The 25,229-nt window shown below is 39.6% G+C and overlaps 1 protein-coding gene across 3 annotated transcripts in view; it reads right to left on the reverse strand.

The window, feature by feature from the left end:
- LOC139444821 (FYVE, RhoGEF and PH domain-containing protein 1-like) overlaps nt 1-23,767 on the reverse strand; it is a 72,170-nt gene extending 48,403 nt beyond the window's left edge. Inside the window, exon 1 of one of the 3 annotated variants that reach the window (XM_071225790.1) lies at nt 23,688-23,767. In XM_071225790.1, the coding sequence (XP_071081891.1) occupies nt 23,688-23,700 (13 nt within the window). In that variant the 5' untranslated portion in view covers nt 23,701-23,767. Of the gene's footprint in view, nt 1-1,661; nt 1,747-23,526; nt 23,606-23,687 lie in introns of those variants that run through there. The other 2 variants (XM_071225789.1, XM_071225788.1) reach the window with 2 other exon arrangements.
- Between the last annotated feature and the right edge of the window lie 1,462 nt (nt 23,768-25,229).

Here is a 25,229-nt window from a genome sequence, read left to right on the forward strand (position 1 = left end):
CCTCAACACTGTTTCTTACACTTTAAAGGGGGGAAAAGAATTAATTTGGCCAAATTCAGAACTCGACATGTGTATTCACAAACAAACAGTGCACACACAATAGGGACAACTATAGTTCCTCCTTCACTCAAAACAAACATAAAATGTAAAAAATATATTGTCCATTGTATATTTATACAAGTATTATTTAGGATCCTGAAGTGGCAGGAGCTACATGTCAATATCCACCACTACTCACTGCAACAAACAGTCCTTTCACTCCAGAATATAGATCCTTGTTGATAGACACGTTGGCTTCTACATCTGGTCAAACGAGATCCTCCTTCTACTAAATAATAACATGCCCATAGCATAATGTGGCCGACAAACACTTACCTTATCTATGTCGTACAAACAGTGAAGAAGTCCCCCCCATGTATCTGTCAACTGTGAACATGCTTGAGTACACTATGTGCCCCTGTACCTGCTTGCCACACTCATCTCTGACATAACATTGTACTTTATTATCTTCCTGCTTGCTGAATGAATTCCCCGCATCCTGCCAACACTATCGGCGACATTCAATTCATGACGTCTACACTTCAATACACATTATCAACTATTTTCTCTTTCCGAGAATTCATTTTTCAACAACCTCAAACTCTCCATGCACGTCCTTGATGTGAAGGAGCAAGGATGTGATATGAGCACCCAATGGACATTACTGATAACTTAGAGATCAGCCGAACACCTACTTGTAACTATATTTAGGATTGACAATGGATTTTATGTAATTTTCCATGAGCTATCCTTATGAAATGGAGGGCACATGGTGCAGGAATACACATGGTCAATTCTGCATGAAGCTGCGCACTGTTTTCATAATGCCTTTACAACAATTGACATGTTTCTTTGTGGAATGTGTTACTTTGTGTATAATCTCAATCTCATACAATCTGAAAGGAATCTTTCTGTCATCTCTATATAAATATAGAGAGTTCCATTTGACATTTTATAAATATACCATCTAATTTGGAGTTCAATAACATGAGTGAATGCAACAGAAAATCCTAAAATAACACGACCATAATTAGCTAACCTCAACATACTACATGACTAGGAGTCGGAGGGGGAGCCAAGCATCTCAGTGCTTTAGACCAACACATTCCTGCAGCATGTCTCTCACATCCAAGGGGCCTTCTTCAAACACAGAGTTGAAATTAACAAAGATTAAGCAACCGGACGAAAGTTTAACAACCAGTAAAATCTATACCCTATTTTCACTTTTTCACCCTTTTTTCTCATTTTCACAAATACAAGCCAGTATATGTTTCTTTAACATAATATTTCATAAAAAGATATCCAAATTGAAATATGTTGATATTCTGTGCAGTATATGCCCTCCCTCCCACGGTGAGCCCACTACAGTCAGTGACACGGGATACTGACTGCTTCCATCTCCTGTCTGCATTATCCCACGAACAATCCTTGTCAGGTAGTCACAGAATTACAAAATCAAATTTCTTCATTATTCATCATGTTTGTGGATTTGCCATAGCAAGATTTACTAGTGATAAGAAATAGGTCACAGTTTTGACAATCCATCTACGTGCTACGTTTATTTACGATGTGAAATTAGAACAGCAAACCCACATGTGATACTGAACGATAAGATTACTTACTGGGAAGTCCCAGGCGATGTCCCACAGACATATACTCTATACAGGAAGTTCAATGTCCACTGCATGTGTACCTGATTGCATAGGCCCAGTCAAGCACTATATTGCAGTGTATATGTTTACGCAGTATTGACTGCTATACCATATGGTGTCTACCTAGGAATGTGCCCTATTTCACCTATATCACAGAGACCCAGAGTACACTGGCAGATCTCCAGCGGCCACGCTGACCAGTCGGCTGACCATGACACACACAACATCACAACACAGTGATTACAATAAGCCATTAATTCCCATTGATGGTTCCTGAAAATTAACCTCTTTCCCGTTGATGCTGTGGAGCAGTTGAAATAAGGATCAATGGCATTGAGGGGAGAGCTTTCATTATTTAAATTCCATGCAATCAACAGCCACGTATGTCTACCTTTAACTGACAACTTCACTGATTCAAGCGATGGGCTCTAGAAAAACAGAGATTGCTGTCAGTATGAAATTTATGGAATAAACAGAAACGTTCTATACACGACATTTTTGACAAGCTCCTGGGGTACAATCATATCACCTCCTACCACAAGCTTGCCACTCTGACATGGAACACACCAGGGAAGTATGCCATTACACACAATACACACAAATAACAGAAAGACTGTAATAACCCTATATTCATTTGAGAATCAATCGGGAAAAGGCAGTATGCCAGGGGTGAATAGATTTCTAAATGTTGGGTTTATGCCACTGACTACAGCATCTGAAAGCCAGCCTTTGAATGTGGATTTGGCCGTGTTGTGTGTTCTGTGTTCAATATACTCAGCAGAATAAAGAGATTGTTACACATTCTGAGTACCTCAACAAGGAAAACTTCCTCAATTAAATGTGATATCTGAGTTTATACTTTGGTTGGCTGTCAAAATGAGATGAACTCTCATTGAAGTACAGTGTCAATGGTATTACATGTTTGTATAATACTTGTACCAAGATTTCACTATTGTTTTATGAAAGGTTTGTTCAATTATATTCCTTCCGGCCTTCTGTCATCTCTTGTTAGAGTGGATTTTATCAGTTACATACACTTACTGAGTCCTTTTCAAATACACAAGTAGAAAAATTCTCAGTACATTTGAGGAAAGTAGCTTTATGAATAATGTTCTAACCAGCTATACAATCATGAAGTAATATTGATAAATATTGATATTCAAATAAAAAGAACTTTGTATTAAAGTCTTCCACAAAATATTATTGATAATCAGGAAAAGGTCATCAGTGGAAGCAGCCTGCTACATTCTTCGGCACATACAAAACATCAGATTGAGATTGACTCTGGACCATATTCAACAAAAATAATGTTTTAAAGAACAGGAATGTATTTTTATGTACTATTTTCCTTAAACATTTATTGTCATTCAACACTGCCGTTATGAATCAGAAATTCCACATATGAATCATACATCCTTTTGTTAAAATATGTGCTGTTTCCCTGAATACTTCTCTCACTAACAAAGTGCTGTGACTCACTGTAAACTATTTGTGACTGATCTCATCAGGTTATTTACTGGTATTGGAGCTAGAAATTAAATACCAACCAAGTTTGTATTGTTTGTTTGTTGAATAATGTCACACTCCTCAATATTCAAGCTATAGGCAGCATAATATTGCTGCACAGGTGTGCTACCTAGCCTAAATAGTTACTAGCCAATTTCAAATTTCACTAGCATTAATATGTGACACTATATTTTTCCAGAAATTTGATTCGGTGAAGGTTTCAATAAAGTAAAACCTCATTGCGAAACATGATTCAAATATTATGAAGTGGAGTAACTGCAGAATCTTGATTTGTTATGGATTTATAACTTTTATGGTCGTGTTGATCCACAGAAACAGAAAACAAATTATATTTTGATAAACTAAGAGGTGTGCATCATTAAAATTTCAGTAGCCAGTCGGGCTTGGGACATTTCAGAACCTTAGCCAGACTGTTATTCCACGCAAAAAAAAATGAGTGAAAAAAATGAGTGAGTTGGGTTTACCCCGTTTTTAGCAATATTTCAGCAATATCAAGGCAGGGTACACAAGAAATGGGCTTCACACATTGTACCCATGGGGAATCAAACCCAGGGGCTTCATCGTGACGAGCGAACGCTTTAACCACTAGGCTACCCCACTGCCCCTCATGCCAATCTTGAGGTTATCTGATTCGGGAAAGTTATATATCAGTATTTGTCACGACAAGGAAAAACGTTTAGCTGATAACTAACCATACTAAATGTAGGAACAATGCAATCAAATAGCATGTACATCCATATCCTTTACTTTAAACAAACAAGGAAGTATTTCGGCAAGAATATTTAATGTGACGGGGTATACCATGATCAAAAATCATGATAAAAATGTACCTAGTTAATTCTTCATCCTAGACAATAATTTGAAGGATTGGCCTCAACCATTAATTTTTATGTTCTTGTCCGTAGAAATATTTTCACTAGAACAGTGCAAGGTTATGACGAACTAGATTTAGTTCAGGTTAGTTAAATTTAGTTCAGACTAATAGATTTACTTCATACTAGTTACATTTAGTTCAGACTAACTAGATTTACTTGAGATGAGGAACTAGATTTACTTGAGATGAGGAACTAGATTTACTTCAGATGAGAAACTAGACTTACTTCAGATGAGGAACTAGATTTACTTCAGATGAGGAACTAGATTTACTTGAGATGAGGAAATAGATTTACTCCAGATGAGGAACTAGACTTACTTGAGATGAGGAACTAGACTTACTTGAGATGAGGAACTAGATTTACTTGAGATGAGGAACTAGATTTACTTGAGATGAGGAAATAGATTTACTCCAGATGAGGAACTAGATTTACTCCAGATGAGGAACTAGACTTACTTGAGATGAGGAACTAGATTTACTTGAGATGAGGAACTAGATTTACTTGAGATGAGGAAATAGATATACTCGAGATGAGGAACTAGATTTACTTCAGATGAAGAACTAGACTTACTTGAGATGAGGAACTAAATTTACTTGAGATGAGGAACTAGACTTACTTGAGATGAGGAACTAGATTTACTTCAGATGAGGAACTAGATTTACTTCAGACCTACAGGATTCAAACTTGGTTTTACAAGCTGACTACAGTCCTGAGTCACTAATGATGACTAATGAAGCCAAGTACTATCAATGACTATTTTGTGACTACCAATGCTAGTTTTATAACCAACACACACACACTTCTGATGTCCCTAGTGCTTGATTAGTCATTGTGGCTTGCTTCCGTTCAAGTTAATCAATGGCGTGATCTGCTTCCCCTGCATCACCACATGATGCAGTTATCCCACAGACAGACACACTGCAGACAGACAGACACTGCAGACAGACAGACATACAGACACTGCAGACAGACAGTCAGACATAGAGACAGACAGTCAATCAGACAGACACTGCAGAAAGACAGACAGACAGACACTGTAGTCAGTCAGTCTGCAGTCAGTCAGTCAGTCATCTACACTGCCAATTTGCAGAGTTGGATATAGTCGAACCTCGTTGTGTCAAACTTGGATGTGTCGAATTCGTGGGTTGTCTCAAATTCATTTGAAAGTCTCAAGTATATAAAATAACCCATTAAATTCCCCTCATGTCTATCTATTCAAAAAAATTAAACAGAACTTTCCAAGGTCCCCACGAGTTCGACACAATGAGGTTCGACTGTATTTAGAAATGTAACCAGATGACATTAAGACATAAAAAGCATTTAAAACATCAGCAGATTGACATGTTACAAAACTCAGCCATGTCTTTTTGAACAACCTGGCTTTCATCAATATACCTAAACCCAGATGGCCTGATGTATTGTGAAGGGATGGTACAGATTGGCAGTTGTGAAACGTTATCCATCACTAATACAAAATCAATATAGAACAACGAAACCTTCAGGACTGATAATTACATTGTCAAGCAATGCATTGTGAAGGATCTCTAACCTTGTATAATGTGTATAAATATATATGAGCAAGAATGACCAGCGTAAACGAAAACATCTTTCTCCCTGTGAGACCTGTGACAGTATGGACTGCAAAAAGAGATGGTTGGAGGCCTGCTGGTATTTAATCATAAACTTGCTGTCTCTATATGACATGCTGTCAGTTAACAGGTTTACGACCAGAGTAAGTTATGACAGAGATACCTCATTGTTCTTCCAACTAACAGCACCCCACTGTAAACTGTTGTATAACTCTCAAGTTCACGACACATGATCTATACCAGGCTTCCTTGAAACAGGCCTGGCTGGCCTGGTGTGAGATTGTACCCAGTGGGTGTGGGCAGGTCCCTGTAAAACCAGCTTGATATGCATCAGAAATGCAGTAATAAATCGTATTCAATTCGTATCAATGCACCAGGAAACTGACTTCATGCAAAACTACATTGTATTTCCAGGTCATAAGAAAAATTTAAAAATTCATCATGAATATTTCAGAGTTTTGAGTACATGTGTATAATACATGCCTGATTTCATTGTAATACATGGACCAGGGGGACGAAGCTTCTGGAGCCCCAGCATCAAGCTGCACAGAGGTGCTGGTCAACGGATCAGACAAGTTACTAAGGCAACAACAAACGCATGTATTTTTTCAGACTCTAATTATCCTTTTTCCTCAAAAAAGAGAAGAAATTACCCTGGTTGTGACTCTATGACCATGACCAACTTACCATGTTTATTGGCTGTTACATGTAATCATTGGAATATCAGTAGTTTTTTCGAATTAACAAGTGAAAATATCAAAATATAGGTATTACTAAAGCAATGACTTTTTCAGGCATACAAATAATGAATAAGTTGTGACGTCATATCATCATTAACCAGTTGTACATGAATGTACAAGCATCATCCTTCTCCTTGTTAAATGAATATGTTTTGTGCATGTGGGAAAATCCCCCACGGACATCACACGTCACAATACATTATCTCTTATGAATACATCCTGCTACCAAGATCCTGGTCCATAATATATCTGTATGTCATGCCACTGCTCGTCTAGGATACTCGTATGTCGGATCAGTCAAATGCTTCACCTATGATTGCAACGTATGAGTTTTTATTGCAACTGACTTTGCATAACACATCAGCATTCATCTTGGCAAGATGCTGTACGCCCCATCTGTACCTGCGTGTCATAAAAAGATGTATAATGGAGTTATATATACGAGTACCTTCAAGAAGAGCCACACAACACAAGCAAAAACATGCTGCACACTCTGTTCCCCAGGTCGTAAATATCAGCCACTGACGTGCACATTTCATCATCTTTATTAAATATATATTTCATCATAGGGAATTAGGAAAGTACTTTACAAGTCCCTATCTTTGTGTACCATAAATGAAAATGATTGATGTACTGACAGCTAAGTTGGGGCCATAACCTGCTCCTCATCACAATGTTGGACATAAAGGCTTATCAAGGGCCGGCATGACAACAGTCTGATTTGCTATTGTGATGTAATCTAAACGTAGTTATGCTTTATGAGGTCCTGACATGGGCATATATGCATATCACTCTGGGTAGTTTTCCTTATAGCTCGTAATGTGCAGCACATTTGTTGCAGTACAAATAATGATCACCCCATGTGCAGCACATTTGTTGCAGTACAAATAATGATCACTCCATGTGCAGCACATTTGTTGCAGTACAAATAATGATCACTCCATGTGCAGCACATTTGTTGCAGTACAAATAATGATCACCCCATGTGCAGCACATTTGTTGCAGTACAAATAATGATCATTCCATGTGCAGCACATTTGTTGCAGTACAAATAATGATCACCCCATGTGCAGCACATTTGTTGCAGTACAAATAATGATCATTCCATGTGCAGCACATTTGTTGCAGTATAAATAATGATCATTCCATGTGCAGCACATTTGTTGCACTACAAATAATGATCACCCCATGTGCAGCACATTTGTTGCACTACAAATAATGATGACTCCAATGATCTCCAGCATTGAGAACACTGTATCCATTGATGATTTCATGTTTCATGTTACTTTCATGATTTCTAATTTCTAATAATTTGATTCAAAATGCCATAAATTCTTAATATTGTCTACATACTGTTAAAAGCAGCCTCCTACAAATGACATCCCCACCTAGCTGAGCCAGACAAGATGTATGTCTACTGCTGCCATAAACTCGGCATCTCCTGATTGTGAGGTAAGACGTCATTGATGAGGATGAAGCGTGTCATTATAAACATGATGAAGACTGTGTTTAATACCCTAGAATCAGCAGCACTCATTTCAGAACACTGTGTGCAAAGTATGGATTGAAGTCATTAGTGTCGTACCATATAGTATAGGAGTTCGTTAGTGTTACCTCTTCAATCAAGCTTCATTAGCATCAGGTTGAAACGTCTTGATGTGAACTGGGAGCATTACCTAATACTGATGTCTGTTCCACACAGGTGGGAACTCCATGATGCCCAGAATGTAAGAAATTATGTATGTTTTTACTCAAACACAATTTACGACTAGGGTTGAAGAATATGAGCAGTTGAGTTTAACACCGATTTGAACAGTATTCCAGTAATATCACAGCAAGGCAGCTTCATGTGGAGGAAAGCCCGAAGTGATGCAGGTCTCAGACGTTTACCACTTTAGTGAAACCCATGAGCACGGGTATGGTGCTGACAAACAAAGAAACATGATCGGGGCAAACCAGGTTTTGAACCCAAAATCATAGGTTTTTGGCATGCCCAAGGGCTGCAAATCTGCCAAGTGAATTGCAGGGCCTTAGACGACAGGGCGTGAGAATGTGATGTTTACTTTGTAGAAAGCAATATAAGATTAACACTCAAAATATATAAAACAAAAATTACATCAAATCCCCTGACAAAGATGGAGATGTGGGTTGGGAAGTAACATTTTGCTGTCAATTGGAAATTTACACGTGAGACTGCCAGTTGATATCCTGACATCTACTAAGTGATTTACACATGTGCCATAAGTGAAATTATTGGTTGGTGCACTAAAAACACATTATCTTTATTGGCTTCATCTAATACAATTCCAAAGTTTCTCAAATCATCCACCTGTTTTCAATAAGGTTGTATGCCAGGTTATACTGACTGCTGTTAAATACCCCATGCTGGCTCATGATGCAGTAAACTTACAGCTATGAAATACGCTGGGAACATATGCCCTGCATACACGACTGTGAGAACACATACACAAGATCAGACCACTTCACACCAGTGCCATCTCTCCGATATACCAACCAGTGATGACCTTCATCATGTCTAAAATAAACTGATCAGTCTCATACTGTGTAGAAAGGAAGAATCTGTCCCACAGTTTAAAGATGGAATCATGGCTAACCCAAATTGCCAAACTAGGCCACTAGAATTAATGTATCATTCCCATGAATTAACTCCAACAAAACGTATGAAGATATCTTAGTAGTATTTCAATGTGTTCTAACATTTAGATCAGTGATACTGTCAAGATTAATGAATCAGCTAGGAATATGGCTGAAGCTAGGTTAAGGTTAGGGCTAGGGCTAGGGGCTAGGGGCTAGGGGCTAGGGCTAGGGCTAGGTTAGGGTTAGGGTTAGGGTTAGGGCTAGGGCTAGGGCTAGGTTTGGGCTAGGGCTAGGGCTAGGTTAGGGCTAGGGCTAGCGCTAGCGCTAGGGCTAGGGTTAGGGTTAGAGTTGGGGCTAGGGCTAGGTTAGGGCTAGGGCTAGCGCTAGCGCTAGGGCTAGGGTTAGGGTTAGAGTTGGGGCTAGGGCTAGGTTAGGGCTAGGGCTAGCGCTAGCGCTAGGGCTAGGGTTAGGGTTAGAGTTGGGGCTAGGGCTAGGTTAGGGCTAGGGCTAGCGCTAGCGCTAGCGCTAGCGCTAGGGCTAGGGCTAGGGCTAGGGTTAGGGTTAGGGTTGGGGCTAGGGCTAGGTTAGGGCTAGGGTTAGGGCTAGGGCTAGGGTTAGGGCTAGGGCTAGGGCTAGGGTTAGGGTTGGGGTTAGGGTTAGGGTTAGGGTTAGGGTTAGGGTTAGGGTAAATGGTTGGGTTGGATTCAGGATTAAGGTTAGGGTTTAAGCCTGGGTGTCAGGAATAGAGTTAGGCTCTAGGTTAGGGACAGGGTGGGGATTAGTGTTAATAGGGTTAGGCTTAGGGTTGTGTTCAGGAATAGGGTTGGGTTAGGGTTAGGGATAGGCTTATCTCAATTTTACCCAAACCCTAAAGAACAGTACATTAAAGGATATCTATTGAAAAAAAACATTGAAAAGGCAGATTTATCAAGGAGGAAAGTTTGGATAAAGCAATGTCAGCGTGGAGGGAAATGGAAGTCCTGAAATTGAGTCCTCATTTTAAAAAAGAATACAAACACATTATACTTACCACCACGACCATTATAAACACCCCTTTTTAAATATGAAAACAGCACAGATGGCATAAATGAAGATGTCTTGGTCATGACAAATGAAAAATAAAAAATATCAAGTACATGTATTTATTTCAGGAATAACTTTACTATAAATGTCAATGTGAAAATGTATTTGTGTGTCATTTTTTATTGGAAATACATGTATGTTTATATCGACTATAAATACTCAGAGGCGGATCCAGATTTTTTGTTTTCACCCTCGGTGGGGAGGGAAGTTTTACTGGTTGTGGATTTCGAAGGGAGGGGGTGGTTGGGTGGTTTAACCCCCTGAATCCCACCTCTGGATCCACCATGGATGATTTATATCAGTCATTTTCTGTCTAAATCTAGGATAAGTGATTGTTTGACAAAAAACAGTTTTAGGTCAGATGAGTGTAAATTTGATGAAAATTTGTACAGAAATTATAATGTGACAGGTATATTTAGTGTGATATTGTCAGTTTTATTTCATTTATTTGTTGTTAAATAAATAATTATATTCTTTGTTTGTGTCTCTCTCTTATATATGGTAGTCCATAAGTTATAATGATAGATATGTTTTTCACAAGACGAGGAGAGTCACTGTGCATGTAGTGCTAAATATCCCTCTATTGATCAGTGAAGTACATATTATTATAACTTTACACAGCAGTATTAACTGAACCAACCATCACTTGACAATACAATTGTAACACATAACATTCATTTGTATAGAAAACAAACTTAGCTTAAATAGCCCTATGCCAATTGTTTGGTATAAGATAACACAATAAACAATGTTTTGACAATTATAGCGTCAATCTACACATGGCACATTTTACACAAGATTAAATGTCTCACAAATTATTTTGTATTAATAAACATCCATTTTGTTTAGAAATATCAGGATAGCTTTTAACACCAGATTGTGTTCCCTAGTCTTTCGTGTTGACATCTGACTTCACTGGGTAGATCTTCCTTGCTGCTGTCAATTCTATTTTTACTAAAAACTGGCTCATATCAATATGGATAAACATGTTTTAGGTCAGATGATGCTATGGCGAATGCTAGTAATTCACCAAACACTATACAGAAAGGGTGATCGTCTCCAAGTCAACTGTCCACTTTGACGTTAGGTCACGTGATGACAACTCTGCTCGTCAACTCTCGGTAGTTTCCGGAATACATTTTAACGGGGATTTTTCAAAATTTTGTCCTTAGAATCTTTTCCTCCAAGACACTTGTTTTAATATGCCTTATTTATAGCTTACTGTAAATCTCCTTTAATAATATAGTGCCGTCCCACAAAATGCCACCACCTCTCTCATACACCATGTTACAAGATACCATCTTCACCTGGGAATTACATCAGCGATTACACACAGACTGGCAACCAGCCTCACTTGAAATATATCCACTTAGCAGATATTGTAAACTGCTGCAGGAGTGACAGGTTGGTCTTATCAAGCCCTAAGTGTGTCACACCATCACACATACTTGACATTAAGCCAATGTGATGTCAGTACCTCATGAACGTCACATAGTATTACTTCTTCACCTTGGTAAGTTTAGCAGACTTACTTCATAACTTACTGGAGATTGAGCATTACAGCGACCACTAGGAACTGTCATGGGGGTACATTATAAGCTCTCTCACACTGACATTCTCATGCTTCAAGTTTTTTCGTAAATATAGTAACGTAGAACATTTGAATTATTTTGTTCACTGGATTAAGATTTCATCATGTTGAGATAGGCCAATGAACAAATAATAGGCAAAGAGAACATTATTTCTGTTATTAAAAAACTTGAATTCATTCTTGATCTTTATTCAAAAGATGGCGAAGGAGGGGTAAGGGCCATTTTTGTGACTCCAAAAGAAGATTTGAGAGACAGAGAACATGGACTTATTGGCCTGAAACTCCTCTGACATGTTCAAGTGGCTGACAGCTAGCCATTCTTCTGTCCTGCACTTGCATACTTAGGAAAGCTGAGTGACTGGGCGACTAAGAAAGGCCAGTTCAGTAAAAACTGTATGAGTCGCATGTCTGTGACCCAAGATAAATTTTTCAATGTATGTTTGGATTTTATCAATATTTCCTATTAGGTACAATGCTTGTTCGTGATCAGATATGGGAAAAATGTTTCCTGAAAAGCTCCAATATCCTCTTTGACACGTTTTAGGCGCACGCATACACTTTGTGTTGTCCTAAATGTTACATCAAGTCTAGACTTTCCCTCATATGAACACATCTGATACCTTTCATAACAATTTCTACAAGTTACATTTGACACATTTCTAATATCATGCAGACTCTGTGGTCCCCAGTATACTTGTTCTTTAAAATTTCAATACCAATGGATTTTTGTAAAACTACTTTGATCATATGGACTTACCCGGAGGACGATAAGATGTCATTCTGTTAATGCGTGCCTTAATGAAAATAATAATAAATTCCTTTAAGCTTGTTCCAAAATATTTTTTTTCGCAGAGATGAACATCACAAAACATTGGACAGTGTATTGTTTCAGCTCACAGTCCAGCATCAGGAAACTGCAAGCTATATATAGGGCAGAACTGGATGTTACCACTGACAATTAAATAATTTCCGTGTTGAAGTGTTTCTCAATTCTCTACATTTCATATTCCTTGTAACACAATCACACCACTGATGGTCACATATGCTACATGAACTTAGACTTTCAGTGTTAACATATTGGCATAAAACAACTTCCTCATGCCGATCACACCACCTACTACCCCCCCAAAACTCGGGATAATATTTTGCTTCAAATAAGAGAAAAGTTTCAAATGCTCAAATAGTTGCTTCAGTTAAAAAATTTAAAGAAGCCATTTTGTTCATTGATTGAGAACTGTGCACACGTTTTCAATAAGCAAATTAAAGCTCTTTGTTTTCACTGTTCGAGGTGAAAGATTATATTAATTATGACCCACATATGACAAAGATGGAACTATCATCAACAAAATATATTATCTGAACTCAAGAATTGGCACAAAGTCTGTGGTTAAGCGCCAGAGTTAGAGTTTTGGTGAATTCCAAACTGTTGAGTTGAATTTCTCAAAATCTTCAGAACAAAATCAATAAGTATGTTCTTACACTTGGGAACAACCACCGAGAGAGTTACATGTGAAGTGAAATTCAATACTGATACTATTGTTTTGTGCTTTGAGTGTGATTGAGGTTCTGGGGAACTGTCTGCCATCTCTGAAAACTTCTAATCGGTCCAACCTAAAAGGATACATCAAAGTAACATCAATAAATTCAAAGACGGACACAAAACTGTGGTGGAAAAGAACTTTGATATTTTACATGAAACACCTCCAGAATAGCCAGCTGCTGAAAATCAAACTTGAGCCTTAACTAGGGACTATTTGGTTTAATTGTTAGACACAATCAGAAAATCCTCCATGATCTTGTGAATAAAGAATTGGGGCTGCTATTTTCAACAAAAATCTCTGGTTCCACAGTGGCTTGAGATGACGGTATTGAGGGACTTTTCAATTACCGTGGAGACACTTGACGTCAGAGCCAGACATGGTTTTCATTATGCAAGAGTCCACATATTGCCCACAAGATCACCTGAATTTTATGTCTCTGATAAAGTGTCAATACCAGCACAACTTTCGCCATTTGATTTTTTCTTACCCAAATTAACATCACTTCTTACTTCAAAAGGTCAGCAACTGTGAATAGCAGAACTATTGAAACAGAGAAACCCTGTCTTTGGTAATTAAAGGTTTTAAAGCAATACCATCTGAAAACAGTTCAATGAACAATACAAGTTTGATCCGACTGTATTTTCTGATGAGTTATCAATGATTATATCTGCTGAGCTGAAATTCTCTCTATGGTTGAAACAATACTCAGACACAATCCTTTGGCACAACACAATACGCATGACAACTGCTGAAAAAACATCTTGAATAATGCTGTGCTAAACTAGACAACTGTCTCTGATGAAGGCTGGGGGCTGAAATCCTGAGACTATGTATATTTTTGGAAAAATATATAATCATGATTTCATGAAACAAGTGTACTAAATTATGAATCGTGTAGAAATTATCTACAGCACAGTCTGAGACTGTTGCCACAGGCAAATGGATCGAGGCCAATCACAAGACTTCTAATTGAATTTTTTAGCAACAGCTATTCTGATTGAAACTACAGATCTCAATGGAGAATTCTCGGTTACACAGAGGTCAAACCAGACAAATGTTAAAGTGTCCTCTATGAAAACAAAGGTGTTTTTGCAGAAAACATAGACAGTGAATGTCAACATTTGCTGTATTGTGGTCAGCCCAAATGGATCGTAGGGCAAACCAACAAACGTGATCTCAGAACAGTTACTGGACAAAAACTTGCCTCTTTCACTTTATATTTCAGACAAAAATCTAAAGGGCTTCTTTGTAAATGGCTTTTGATAAAAAAAATATCCTTTAATTAAACTTGGGATGGACAAGTAAACTAAGGATTCTTTCACAAGATACTTTTTTTACTTCATTTCCAACATTATTTGACTGATGATGAAATAATGAAAAATAATACTATCAAAGAAGTGTTAGAATAAATAGAGACTCACTCAAAACAAATCAATATCTAACACAAACGTTTTAAATTTTTTGACAATACAGCCCTGACTCACACAAACATTATATAACCATCTCATAATTTGTTTCCAACAGATGTACGACTAATTCATGAAATATTTTCTTTATGGTTTTGGACAACTATTTATTTTTGCTACCATCAGGTGAGTCTCTCCACAATCAGGAGGTCTCATACCAACTGAAAAGGAAGAATAATTACCCCCTCCCAGGGGTTGGGGGTCGCAGGTGGTGGGTTGTGGTGGTGGTGGGTGGTGGTTCTACCTATAACAAGAGACTTTGGACTGTGATTATGTACCCAACTGTTAATCATGCTTACATATGTTATATTTGTAGATATGTCTGTATTGATGGATCATCAGGATAAATCAGCATACTTGGCTGATACTGATGAGGTTGGACGTCACAGGTCAGTTTCACATCCTCTTACTTTCCTGAGAAATTGGATAGTAGGTCACAATGGTTTCATGTGAATACGTGTGACCTGTCCATTATGCAGGAGCGTGCCATAGCGGCCATTAAGTCTTGAACAGGACAACCAATGGTCGACAGTTGGAACAACACCCTTAGCTATCCATGATGTTCATGGACACACTATAAACTATCCATGACATTGTGGTGACACACTATCAACTATCCATGATGTTGTGGTGACACGTACACTATCAACTATCCATGACATTGTGGTGACACACTTTCAACTATCCATGATGTTGTGGTGACACATACACTATCAACTATCCATGACATTGTGGTGACACACTATCAACTATCCAAGACATTGTGGTGACACACTATCAACTATCCAGGATGTGTGGTGACACACTATCAACTATCCATTGCCTTCTCATTATATTCAACCTCCATTGAGACCAACCAATCCCCAGTTTACTCCCAGTAACCAAGGGCTACTGGAGCCAGGTCTGTCTCCCTGCAAACCTTCATTGTGGTGCTTCATATCAAACACTGTGTCTACAACTTCCAACAAGGAGAGTCATGTCTGGATGTAAAACCATTTTAATATTGAATCATAAAAAGGTATCGGGTGATTTAAGTGCACACTTGGGTCAAGCTTATCAAAACATATGTATGAAGTAAGCCATCTTCCTGAGCTAAAGGAGTTAACTGACTGTTATAGTCCAGTTTCCTTCTCACTGAACTAGGTTGAAATTTCGTGGATTGATCATAGCACCACCAGTGGAGATTATGAGTTATCTCTTTTCTGTGTCCCTCCTATTGACCAATCAGATTCCACCTCTTATATCACATGCATTTTGCTTTAAACAAAATGGCAGCACCCATTCAAGTTGATCTGATTGATTAATCAAGATTTTTATTGTAATAAAATAAGTCTTACATCAAATCACTTGAGCATCTGGATTAAAAACATGAAAAGATTTGGAAAACATCTGTCAATGCGCAGTTGACAGTACACATGCTTTGCAAATCCGGCAATCGACCGAAATCTGCCATGTTGTTTATGAACCAAATGTTGATGTCATTACGCAATTTTGATTGGATTATGCATAGACTTGTTAATGCAGCCAAAATATAACTCCATGATTCAGGCCTAGTTTCGCAAGGGTGGAAACTGGACTTTTACTCCCTTGCCCCGGGAAGATGATCAAGTTACCGCGTTGTTGTAGCCTTGCACCGTCTCCTACAATATATATCACATTGTGTCAACACAAGTATTCTCTATCAAAATAACTGAGGCAGGGGGTTAGCCCAGCAGGTACTGTATTCCCCATACACAGCATCAGCATCAACACAGCATTAGCATCAACACAGCATCAACATCAACATCAGTGTGATGTCAGTTGGTTTAGGGATTCACAGACAAAGGCTATGTCATGTGTGATAACATGGTCCTGTTTGAGTTATAATTTTATATAACATGTGTTGCCCTGGAGGAATTGTAGCAGATAATATTAGGTTGTCTTTTTTAAGTTTCTTTGTTATTTTCTTGTACTCGGTGACTTCATGGCAGCTAATTCAGTGGCCTTATTATGGTACAATTATGCCTGGTGCCCCTTCACTGTAACACAGGTGATGCACAATTATAGGTTAAGATCACCTTAAGTCTTCTCACTTCTGAATCATGGGTTGATAGTGCAATAATAAGTATCAGCTAATCTGGGGAAGGTACTCAAAAACATTGAGAAAGTTGTTTGTTACTGTGCTGAATACTTGCATAAACAATTTCTCCTTGGATTCTCTAAATGGTATCAACTGATACCTCGTCAGTGGGACCTTGATCCTGCAAGAACTAGAGCCACTCCTCAGCATCCTGTAGGTCCTGTGTGAGGGTCAAAATTCACTGACTGTCTACACATGACACAGACAGGTCCAGTGTCAGGGTTTCACTGACTGTCCACACATCACACAGCCAGGTCCACATATCACACAGCCAGGTCCATACATCACACAGACAGGTCCACACATCACACAGACAGGTCTACACATCACACAGCCAGGTCCACACATCACACAGCCAGGTCCACACATCACACAGCCAGGTCCACACATCACACAGACAGGTCCACACATCACACAGCCAGGTCCACACATAACACAGACAGGTCCACATATCACACAGCCAGGTCCACACATCACACAGACAGGTCCACACATCACACAGACAGGTCTACACATCACACAGCCAGGTCCACACATCACACAGCCAGGTCCACACATCACACAGCCAGGTCCACACATCACACAGACAGGTCCACATATAACACAGACAGGTCCACACATCACACAGACAGGTCCACACATCACACAGACAGGTCCACACATCACACAGACAGGTCCACACATCACACAGATAGGTCCACACATCACACAGCCAGGTCCTCACATCACACAGCCAGGTCCACACATCACACAGCCAGGTCTACACATCACACAGCCAGGTCCACACATCACAGACAGGTCCACACATCACACAGTCAGGTCCACACATCACACAGACAGGTCCTCACATCACACAGACAGGTCCTCACATCACACAGTCAGGTCCACACATCACACAGACAGGTCCACACATCACACAGACAGGTCCTCACATCACACAGTCAGGTCCACACACCACACAGACAGGTCCACACATCACACAGACAGGTCCACACATCACAGTCAGGTCCAAACATCACACAGCCAGGTCCACACATCACACAGACAGGTCCACACATCACACAGCCAGGTCCACACATCACACAGCCAGGTCCACACATCACACAGCCAGGTCCACACATCACACAGACAGGTCCACACATCACAGACAGGTCCACACATCACACAGACAGGTCCACACATCACACAGACAGGTCCACACATCACACAGCCAGGTCCTCACATCACACAGACAGGTCCACACATCACACAGACAGGTCCACGCATCACAGTCAGGTCCACACATCACACAGACAGGTCCACACATCACACAGACAGGTCCACACATCACAGACAGGTCCACACATCACACAGACAGGTCCACACATCACACAGACAGGTCCACGCATCACAGTCAGGTCCACACATCACACAGACAGGTCCACACATCACACAGACAGGTCCACACATCACAGACAGGTCCACACATCACACAGACAGGTCCACACATCACAGTCAGGTCCACACATCACACAGACAGGTCCAAACATCACAGTCAGGGTTTCACTGGCTAAAGTAGCACTGATCATACCCATTACTGTGGGAGACTCAGGGTTGCTGTTTCTGTGCAGCACTGAGAGGATCTGTCTCAAATGGTTTTCATGCTTGGCTCCATGCTGGCATCACACAGCCAGGTCCACATATCACACAGACAGGTCCACACATCACACAGCTAGGTCCTCACATCACACAGCCAGGTCCACACATCACACAGCCAGGTCCACACATCACAGACAGGTCCACACATCACAGACAGGTCCACACATCACAGACAGGTCCACACATCACAGTCAGGTCCACACATCACACAGCCAGGTCCTCACATCACACAGACAGGTCCACACATCACAGACAGGTCCACACATCACAGACAGGTCCACACATCACAGACAGGTCCACACATCACACAGACAGGTCCACACATCACACACATCACAGACAGGTCCACACATCACAGACAGGTCCACACATCACACAGACAGGTCCACACATCACACAGACAGGTCCAAACATCACAGTCAGGTCCACACATCACACAGACAGGTCCACACATCACACAGCCAGGTCTACACATCACACAGCCAGGTCCACACATCACACAGCCAGGTCCACACATCACACAGCCAGGTCCACACATCACACAGCCAGGTCCACACATCACACAGCCAGGTCCACACATCACACAGCCAGGTCCACACATCACACAGCCAGGTCTACACATCACACAACCAGGTCCACACATCACACAGACAGGTCCACACATCACACAGCCAGGTCCACACATCACAGTCAGGTCCACACATCACACAGCCAGGTCCACACATCACAGTCAGGTCCACACATCACACAGACAGGTCCACACATCACAGACAGGTCCACACATCACACAGCCAGGTCCACACATCACACAGACAGGTCCACACATCACAGACAGGTCCACACATCACACAGACAGGTCCACACATCACAGTCAGGGTTTCACTGGCTAAAGTAGCACTGATCATACCCATTACTGTGGGAGACTCAGGGTTGCTGTTTATGTGCAGCACTGGGAGGATCTGTCTCAAATGGTTTTCATGCTTGGCTCCATGCTGGCTTTATCAAGGCAGAATTTTTGGTCTCAGAAATGTTTCTTATCAACCTGACATGGAATCATAGCTATTCAACCAAACTGTGTTGTTTTGTACTATACCTAACATACACAAATTCCCTATGCAATTCAGCACTGGATTTGTACGAGACATTTAGTAACAGAATATAAAGTTATCTTATTTAAAAATATATATATCTACAAAATAAAAACAATAACAAAACAATCCTTAATTTCTTCATCTAGACTTACCAAATCATTCCAGACTTGAGTTGGATTCCTTTTTTTAATTCATTCTCTAGGGTCTTGGAGAGATTTGTACCATAACTGACTATTCATTACCATGTGTAGTGCACATCATTCATTACGCTGTTTATATGAAACATAGTTAGCAAAGATAGCTGATAATGTATTTTCTTATTTATCTGGACACCTCAAATACTGTACTTCCTATAAGTGACAGGTTTCCTTGGTGTCCAGTTCTGGCAGGTTTTAGTGATTTTAATATCTTGTGAGTCAGTCTGATTATCTTCATAAGCCTTCATAATTTGCTTACTTATGGGTCAAGGTGTGTGATAAATGTTCCGATAATTGCAGGTTTACAATCATGACTAGGACATACAGCCTGAGAACCTGATCCATTCATTAGGGAGATTATACGTAATCCACCACTTGGAAAAGTCCTACTTCCTGATGAGTGTATGAGCAGGCTGACACTAATACCTTGTGTAGTTATACACAGTCTGTACTGCATGCTGGAACAATGGGGGGGACTTTATCTGAAAGAGGATTACCAGAATTCTGAAATATCCTCATACAATCTCTGGAGGCCACTCAGTATTTGCCCTTATCTGTCATTAAACACATACCATTCCATAAATGTAAAGTGGAGAAGAACGATGTAAATCATCATCATCATCATCATCATTGCAACCCTACAGGGTCCTATTCCACTATCATCAGTGTCTGTTAAAGTATGGGAGTTACTCTTTACTTAGCGCTAAGATCTATTTTGAGATTTCTGTTAGAGGCTTACCCAGCCTATCTGCCATTTGTACACACAATTTCTTAATGATTCCCATGATGTTCAGTTTACAATTAGTTTCTGTACAACTTCATCATGTTCAAGAAAATAACAATGCACTCTCTCCCTGATTTGCGTGATGACAATTGTGTTCTTGAAACAAACATACTGTTGACAGGCAGTTCTGTAACAAGGGAGTAGGACACCCCACACCCTTCACAACCCACTGCTACCATAAACATATTCTCAACATTCAGGATCATCTCAAATCTTGAGGGGATGTGTATCAAATTTACTTTTACAAAAATACTTTAATTTAGTTCACACTGTCCAAGTAACCATGCACAACAACGTCTTATCCAGTTGAATGGTGTCAGCCGATATTACTCCCTGGTCCGACTTGGCAGTGAAGCAAGTAGTTTGTAAACATACTCATGTGTTTTGAATGTTACTTGTATAAATGAAGATGAATGGATCTAACCAATCTGAGGAGGCATCTAGTGACCTCTGGACTTGACTTGAAACATCTATTCACACGTTAGTGGTAACAAGGTTCAAGATTACATCACTGGTTTGATAGACTATATTCTGAAATCAACATATTTTAAGAAAAAAAATAATTTGTTAAATCATGTAAATAAAATATAATAAAAAGGATCCCAGAGACTCTCTCTCTAAGATTGCAGTAATCTATACTTTCTATTATAGACTTGCATGGGCTGTATTGGATATATTTGTTTCAGGGTCTGTAAGACTGACTACCGTGTCCCCTTCCATACGGATGGTCTTGTGACGGGGTCTCGTGTTAGCCTATTGGGGTGTGAAAGCCATGGATAAGCTATGGCCTGATATGCACACTGCATTTGGAAGACTGGCTTATCAGTTAAAGGAGGAGTTGTTTTACCATGGTGCTTGAAAAAATGTACTCCTTCTTAGAAAATATTGCATATCCTTAAGCTCCAAACAATATGCGAGATTAAACAAGGCCAATAAACAGACAATGTTGTGTTTACATCATTGTGTATTATAACAAATTTCATTTCCTCTTAACGTTCCATTAACTTCATCTGTCTTCAACAATATTGATTTGAAATGAATTAGCTGATATGACAACTTTAACAAGCCTTGTTAATCAATTATGAACCCCTCATTTCCATGGCAACTCATTACCAATTCTAGCCACACTGACTGCTCCATCTAAAGTCCCACCAAGGTGGTGCAATCATTTCCAAAAGGACTCCACAAGATCAAGCACCAGTCCATTACATCATAGCCACTAAGGAAAGCCCTTTCTTCTAGCCCATGCCACCATGATAATAGGTGATTAATATTACACGTGAGGCCCTGCGAAAATCTGACATGCATAAAACTTCTTAATTAGTGACGTTTGATGGAAGGAGGAAGAACGTGTTTATGATTACGCAGGATGTTGCCTGTGAGAGCTTGACGAGGATAAACAAAAGAGAGAAAAACGTTTACAAAATATTCAACAGCAGGATCTTGTTTATGATGACTTATTGCAGCCTGGCTTCCATCAAAGTTTGACCAATGTTCAGCACCTCACTTCCCTGTTTTATTATAATAAAAAAGTGTAAAGAAATTATTTCTGGATAGTAGATATCGTTTTACTAAAATAAGCACAATTTGGTAGATAAGTTTGTTTGTTTTTTAATACAGCACTCAGAAATGTTCCAGCCATTTAATGGTTGTCTGTAAATAATCGAGTCTGGACCAGACTGTCCAGTGATTGACATCATGAGCACTGATCTACGGAATTGGGATACGATGACATGCATCAACCAAGTCAGCGAGCCTGACCACCCGATCCCGTTAGCCGCCTCTTACCACAAGCAAATCTAACAATACAAATTGATTTTCTAAGTTTTCTTTAAGGACCTTTGAGCTCAAGGAAACATACCAATGTATATATACTGGTAGTAGAATTAAACATGGTGCCATTTCTATACTGACTCAATACTTTCATAGCACTTAAACATGGCTTTTCGACTGCTTATCAAACCACACAAAAGCTTGTCCTTTGATGTATTTTAGATATTTCACTTTTATTGGTATGCTAATGAAACTCTCGATAAATTTATTATATATACTATGGCTCATTACCAGCTGCCAATAGTGACTCATCAATATCTGACATGTCAAATATTGCAATGTTTCATGTCCTACATTGTACCAGGTTCAGCATGAGAGTGTGTTGAACACAGTCATCACTTGATGATTACAACACAGAGTTACAACACTGTCTCAGGGATTTATTTGATGCACAAATGTAGAGAATGCAGAGAAATGCAGAAAATACTGCAAATATACTGCATCCTGGGGGACGCACAAGAATACTCATTTTACCTACAGCGCATCAAGAGCAGTGATGGGTGTCTGTCATTTCATCCATCAATCAACACCACTGTCCACATGATCATTGATTCATTCCAGGCTCTATAGCAATTATCAAGACATACAGTACACTACACCATTTCATCACTTTACAGGACCTTCATATTGCCTGCAAGGACCCTTAACATTACTTTTGTAAGACAAGGTGAAACCCTGCAGTCTTCATCCAGAATGCTCAACCCCAAAACTACAACGTCATTCTACATGTAAGGAGAAAAGTTCTCTTCAAGTATGTTAACTTTGAATAAACAATCACTTTCTAAATACCTAAATGTGTTAAACTTTCCAGCACAAAATCAATACCTCTCTGTCTACACAGCAGAGTACCATGCAAAATATAAACACAACCAAGGAAACCAAAATACTCATACATGAAAATACATCCACATTTACGACTTAGGTAACTATGTTAATAGTATCTTATGTAATACAGTTGCAAATGTTTCACTTGACAAAGTGAAGCTGTTAGTGCTGAAGTGCCCAAGGCACTGACTCCCACATGTCTTCTGCCAGACCTCGGAGACACAGTGCCAACTGCTGCCGTGGAAAGATGCACATCGCTATCAGCAAAATAACATACATAAAACACTGCAAGACCACAATAATCACACAACAAAAGAATACAAAATGGGAATACCAACCACTCATGATTATTTTCATCCTAAATGTGCTGATGTGAAAATACCCCTAGTACCATCCTAGCATAGGGCTACCTCCATCACACATGGCTGGAATGTGACGTCCTTACAGTGTTACTATTATCCCTATTGATTGAGCGTGTGCGTGCAAGCGAGTGCCTTACCCCACAAGCACATTGCTGCAGACGCCGAACCCGGACGACGAGATGTGCCACCGCCGCACGTGCAAAACAGTACACACGACATCGTCCCCTCACACACACGGCAGTGCGGGTCTTTGTCACATCAATGTGAAGGTCGCTCGATGACTAAGCTCCAAATTCACATAAAATATTCCATGGTAGGATAGAAAAAACATAAACATGTGCCTTGCTTAATTCAAGAATCGGTCATTTTATCAATGATAAATTTCACCAATAATATTGAATATTTTGGCAGCGGGTTGTAGGGATTTGAAATTATTGATTACTCATTTGCTTGGAGCCTCAGCAGAATTATTGATCCCCGGCATCCAGTCAGTGGGTGGTTTCCATAGCGATAATGATGCCTAGCCCCTGCAGCATAATCTATTCAAACTTGAGACAGGCTGTTCCATTATAGTCTATTCCAGCATCTCATTCAAAAGGTCACATTGGTTCAATATTAGGGTCACTGGATCAAAAGACAGGGGTCAAATCTCCTGTAGAGTTTCATGCATAAAATTCCCCTCTACAAAGAGCGTGGAGTGGTCCATTGTTACAATGGTAATTGTTAAAATAATAACTTCAAAGGTATGTTCACGCATGGCTGGAGAGTATATAACTTAACATTGTAATACTAACATTGTGTGAATCGATTGAGAATTGAACACATTTTTATGGTAAAGTGTAATCACAAAACACTTCAAGTTTCAATTGTGCAATCAACAGAAATTAATGTATATGACTTTAAATTGTTGAATATGAATTTCAGTGAAATATGGCTATACTAGCTTAAATGATTGGATGCAAGGATGCAAGGGTTGTTAAGTTTGTTTTGTCCTCATAATGTTAAGTAAACAAACAGTCCATGAATAACATGCAAAATAATTCAAAGTATATGAAATATAAAAACATTCAGGCCAGTCAGGATTAATTATGCATCCTTCCTTGTTCTTCAACTTGAGGTAAGTAAAATGGAGTTTAATGTCATTCAAGATTAATGCACTTACATAGCGACGTGTGTGCGTGTGCGTGTGCGTGTGTGTGTGCGTGTGTGTGTGTGTGGCTGCTTGTACAAGTCTGGACAAATGCCCATTTTGTAGTGCTAGGCCACTGAGATACCATGCGGCAGTTTAACATGAATACCCCAATACTTGTTTCATTCCTTAATGCCAAGAAGCAGACAGGGCAACAACAAGTACCATCTTTAAAAGTCTTTTGGTATGATGCTTACCGAGGATTGAACCCTGGACCTTAAGCTCTCAAAGCAGACGCTCTACCACTAGACCACAGAGGCGGTCTTCTTCTACATATCAAGAAGGAGACATCTTGATTATTAAGTGCATCATATCTCTATTGTAACCACTTTGTTTGGAGGCTGGTTTGACTAACAAGGCGATAAGAACAGCCATCTAATCATACTACACTGTTCTTTCATGATATAAACAAGCAGTGATGTCACAGAACTCATCTCTGCTAGACTAACACTTAGTCAATGAAAACATTTCTTTAAAATAATCATTTTTT

This window comes from Haliotis cracherodii, unplaced genomic scaffold (assembly GCF_022045235.1).
Source record: "Haliotis cracherodii isolate W230 unplaced genomic scaffold, xgHalCrac1.p SCAF_6, whole genome shotgun sequence".
In the NCBI taxonomy this organism is placed as follows: Eukaryota; Metazoa; Mollusca; class Gastropoda; order Lepetellida; family Haliotidae; genus Haliotis; species Haliotis cracherodii.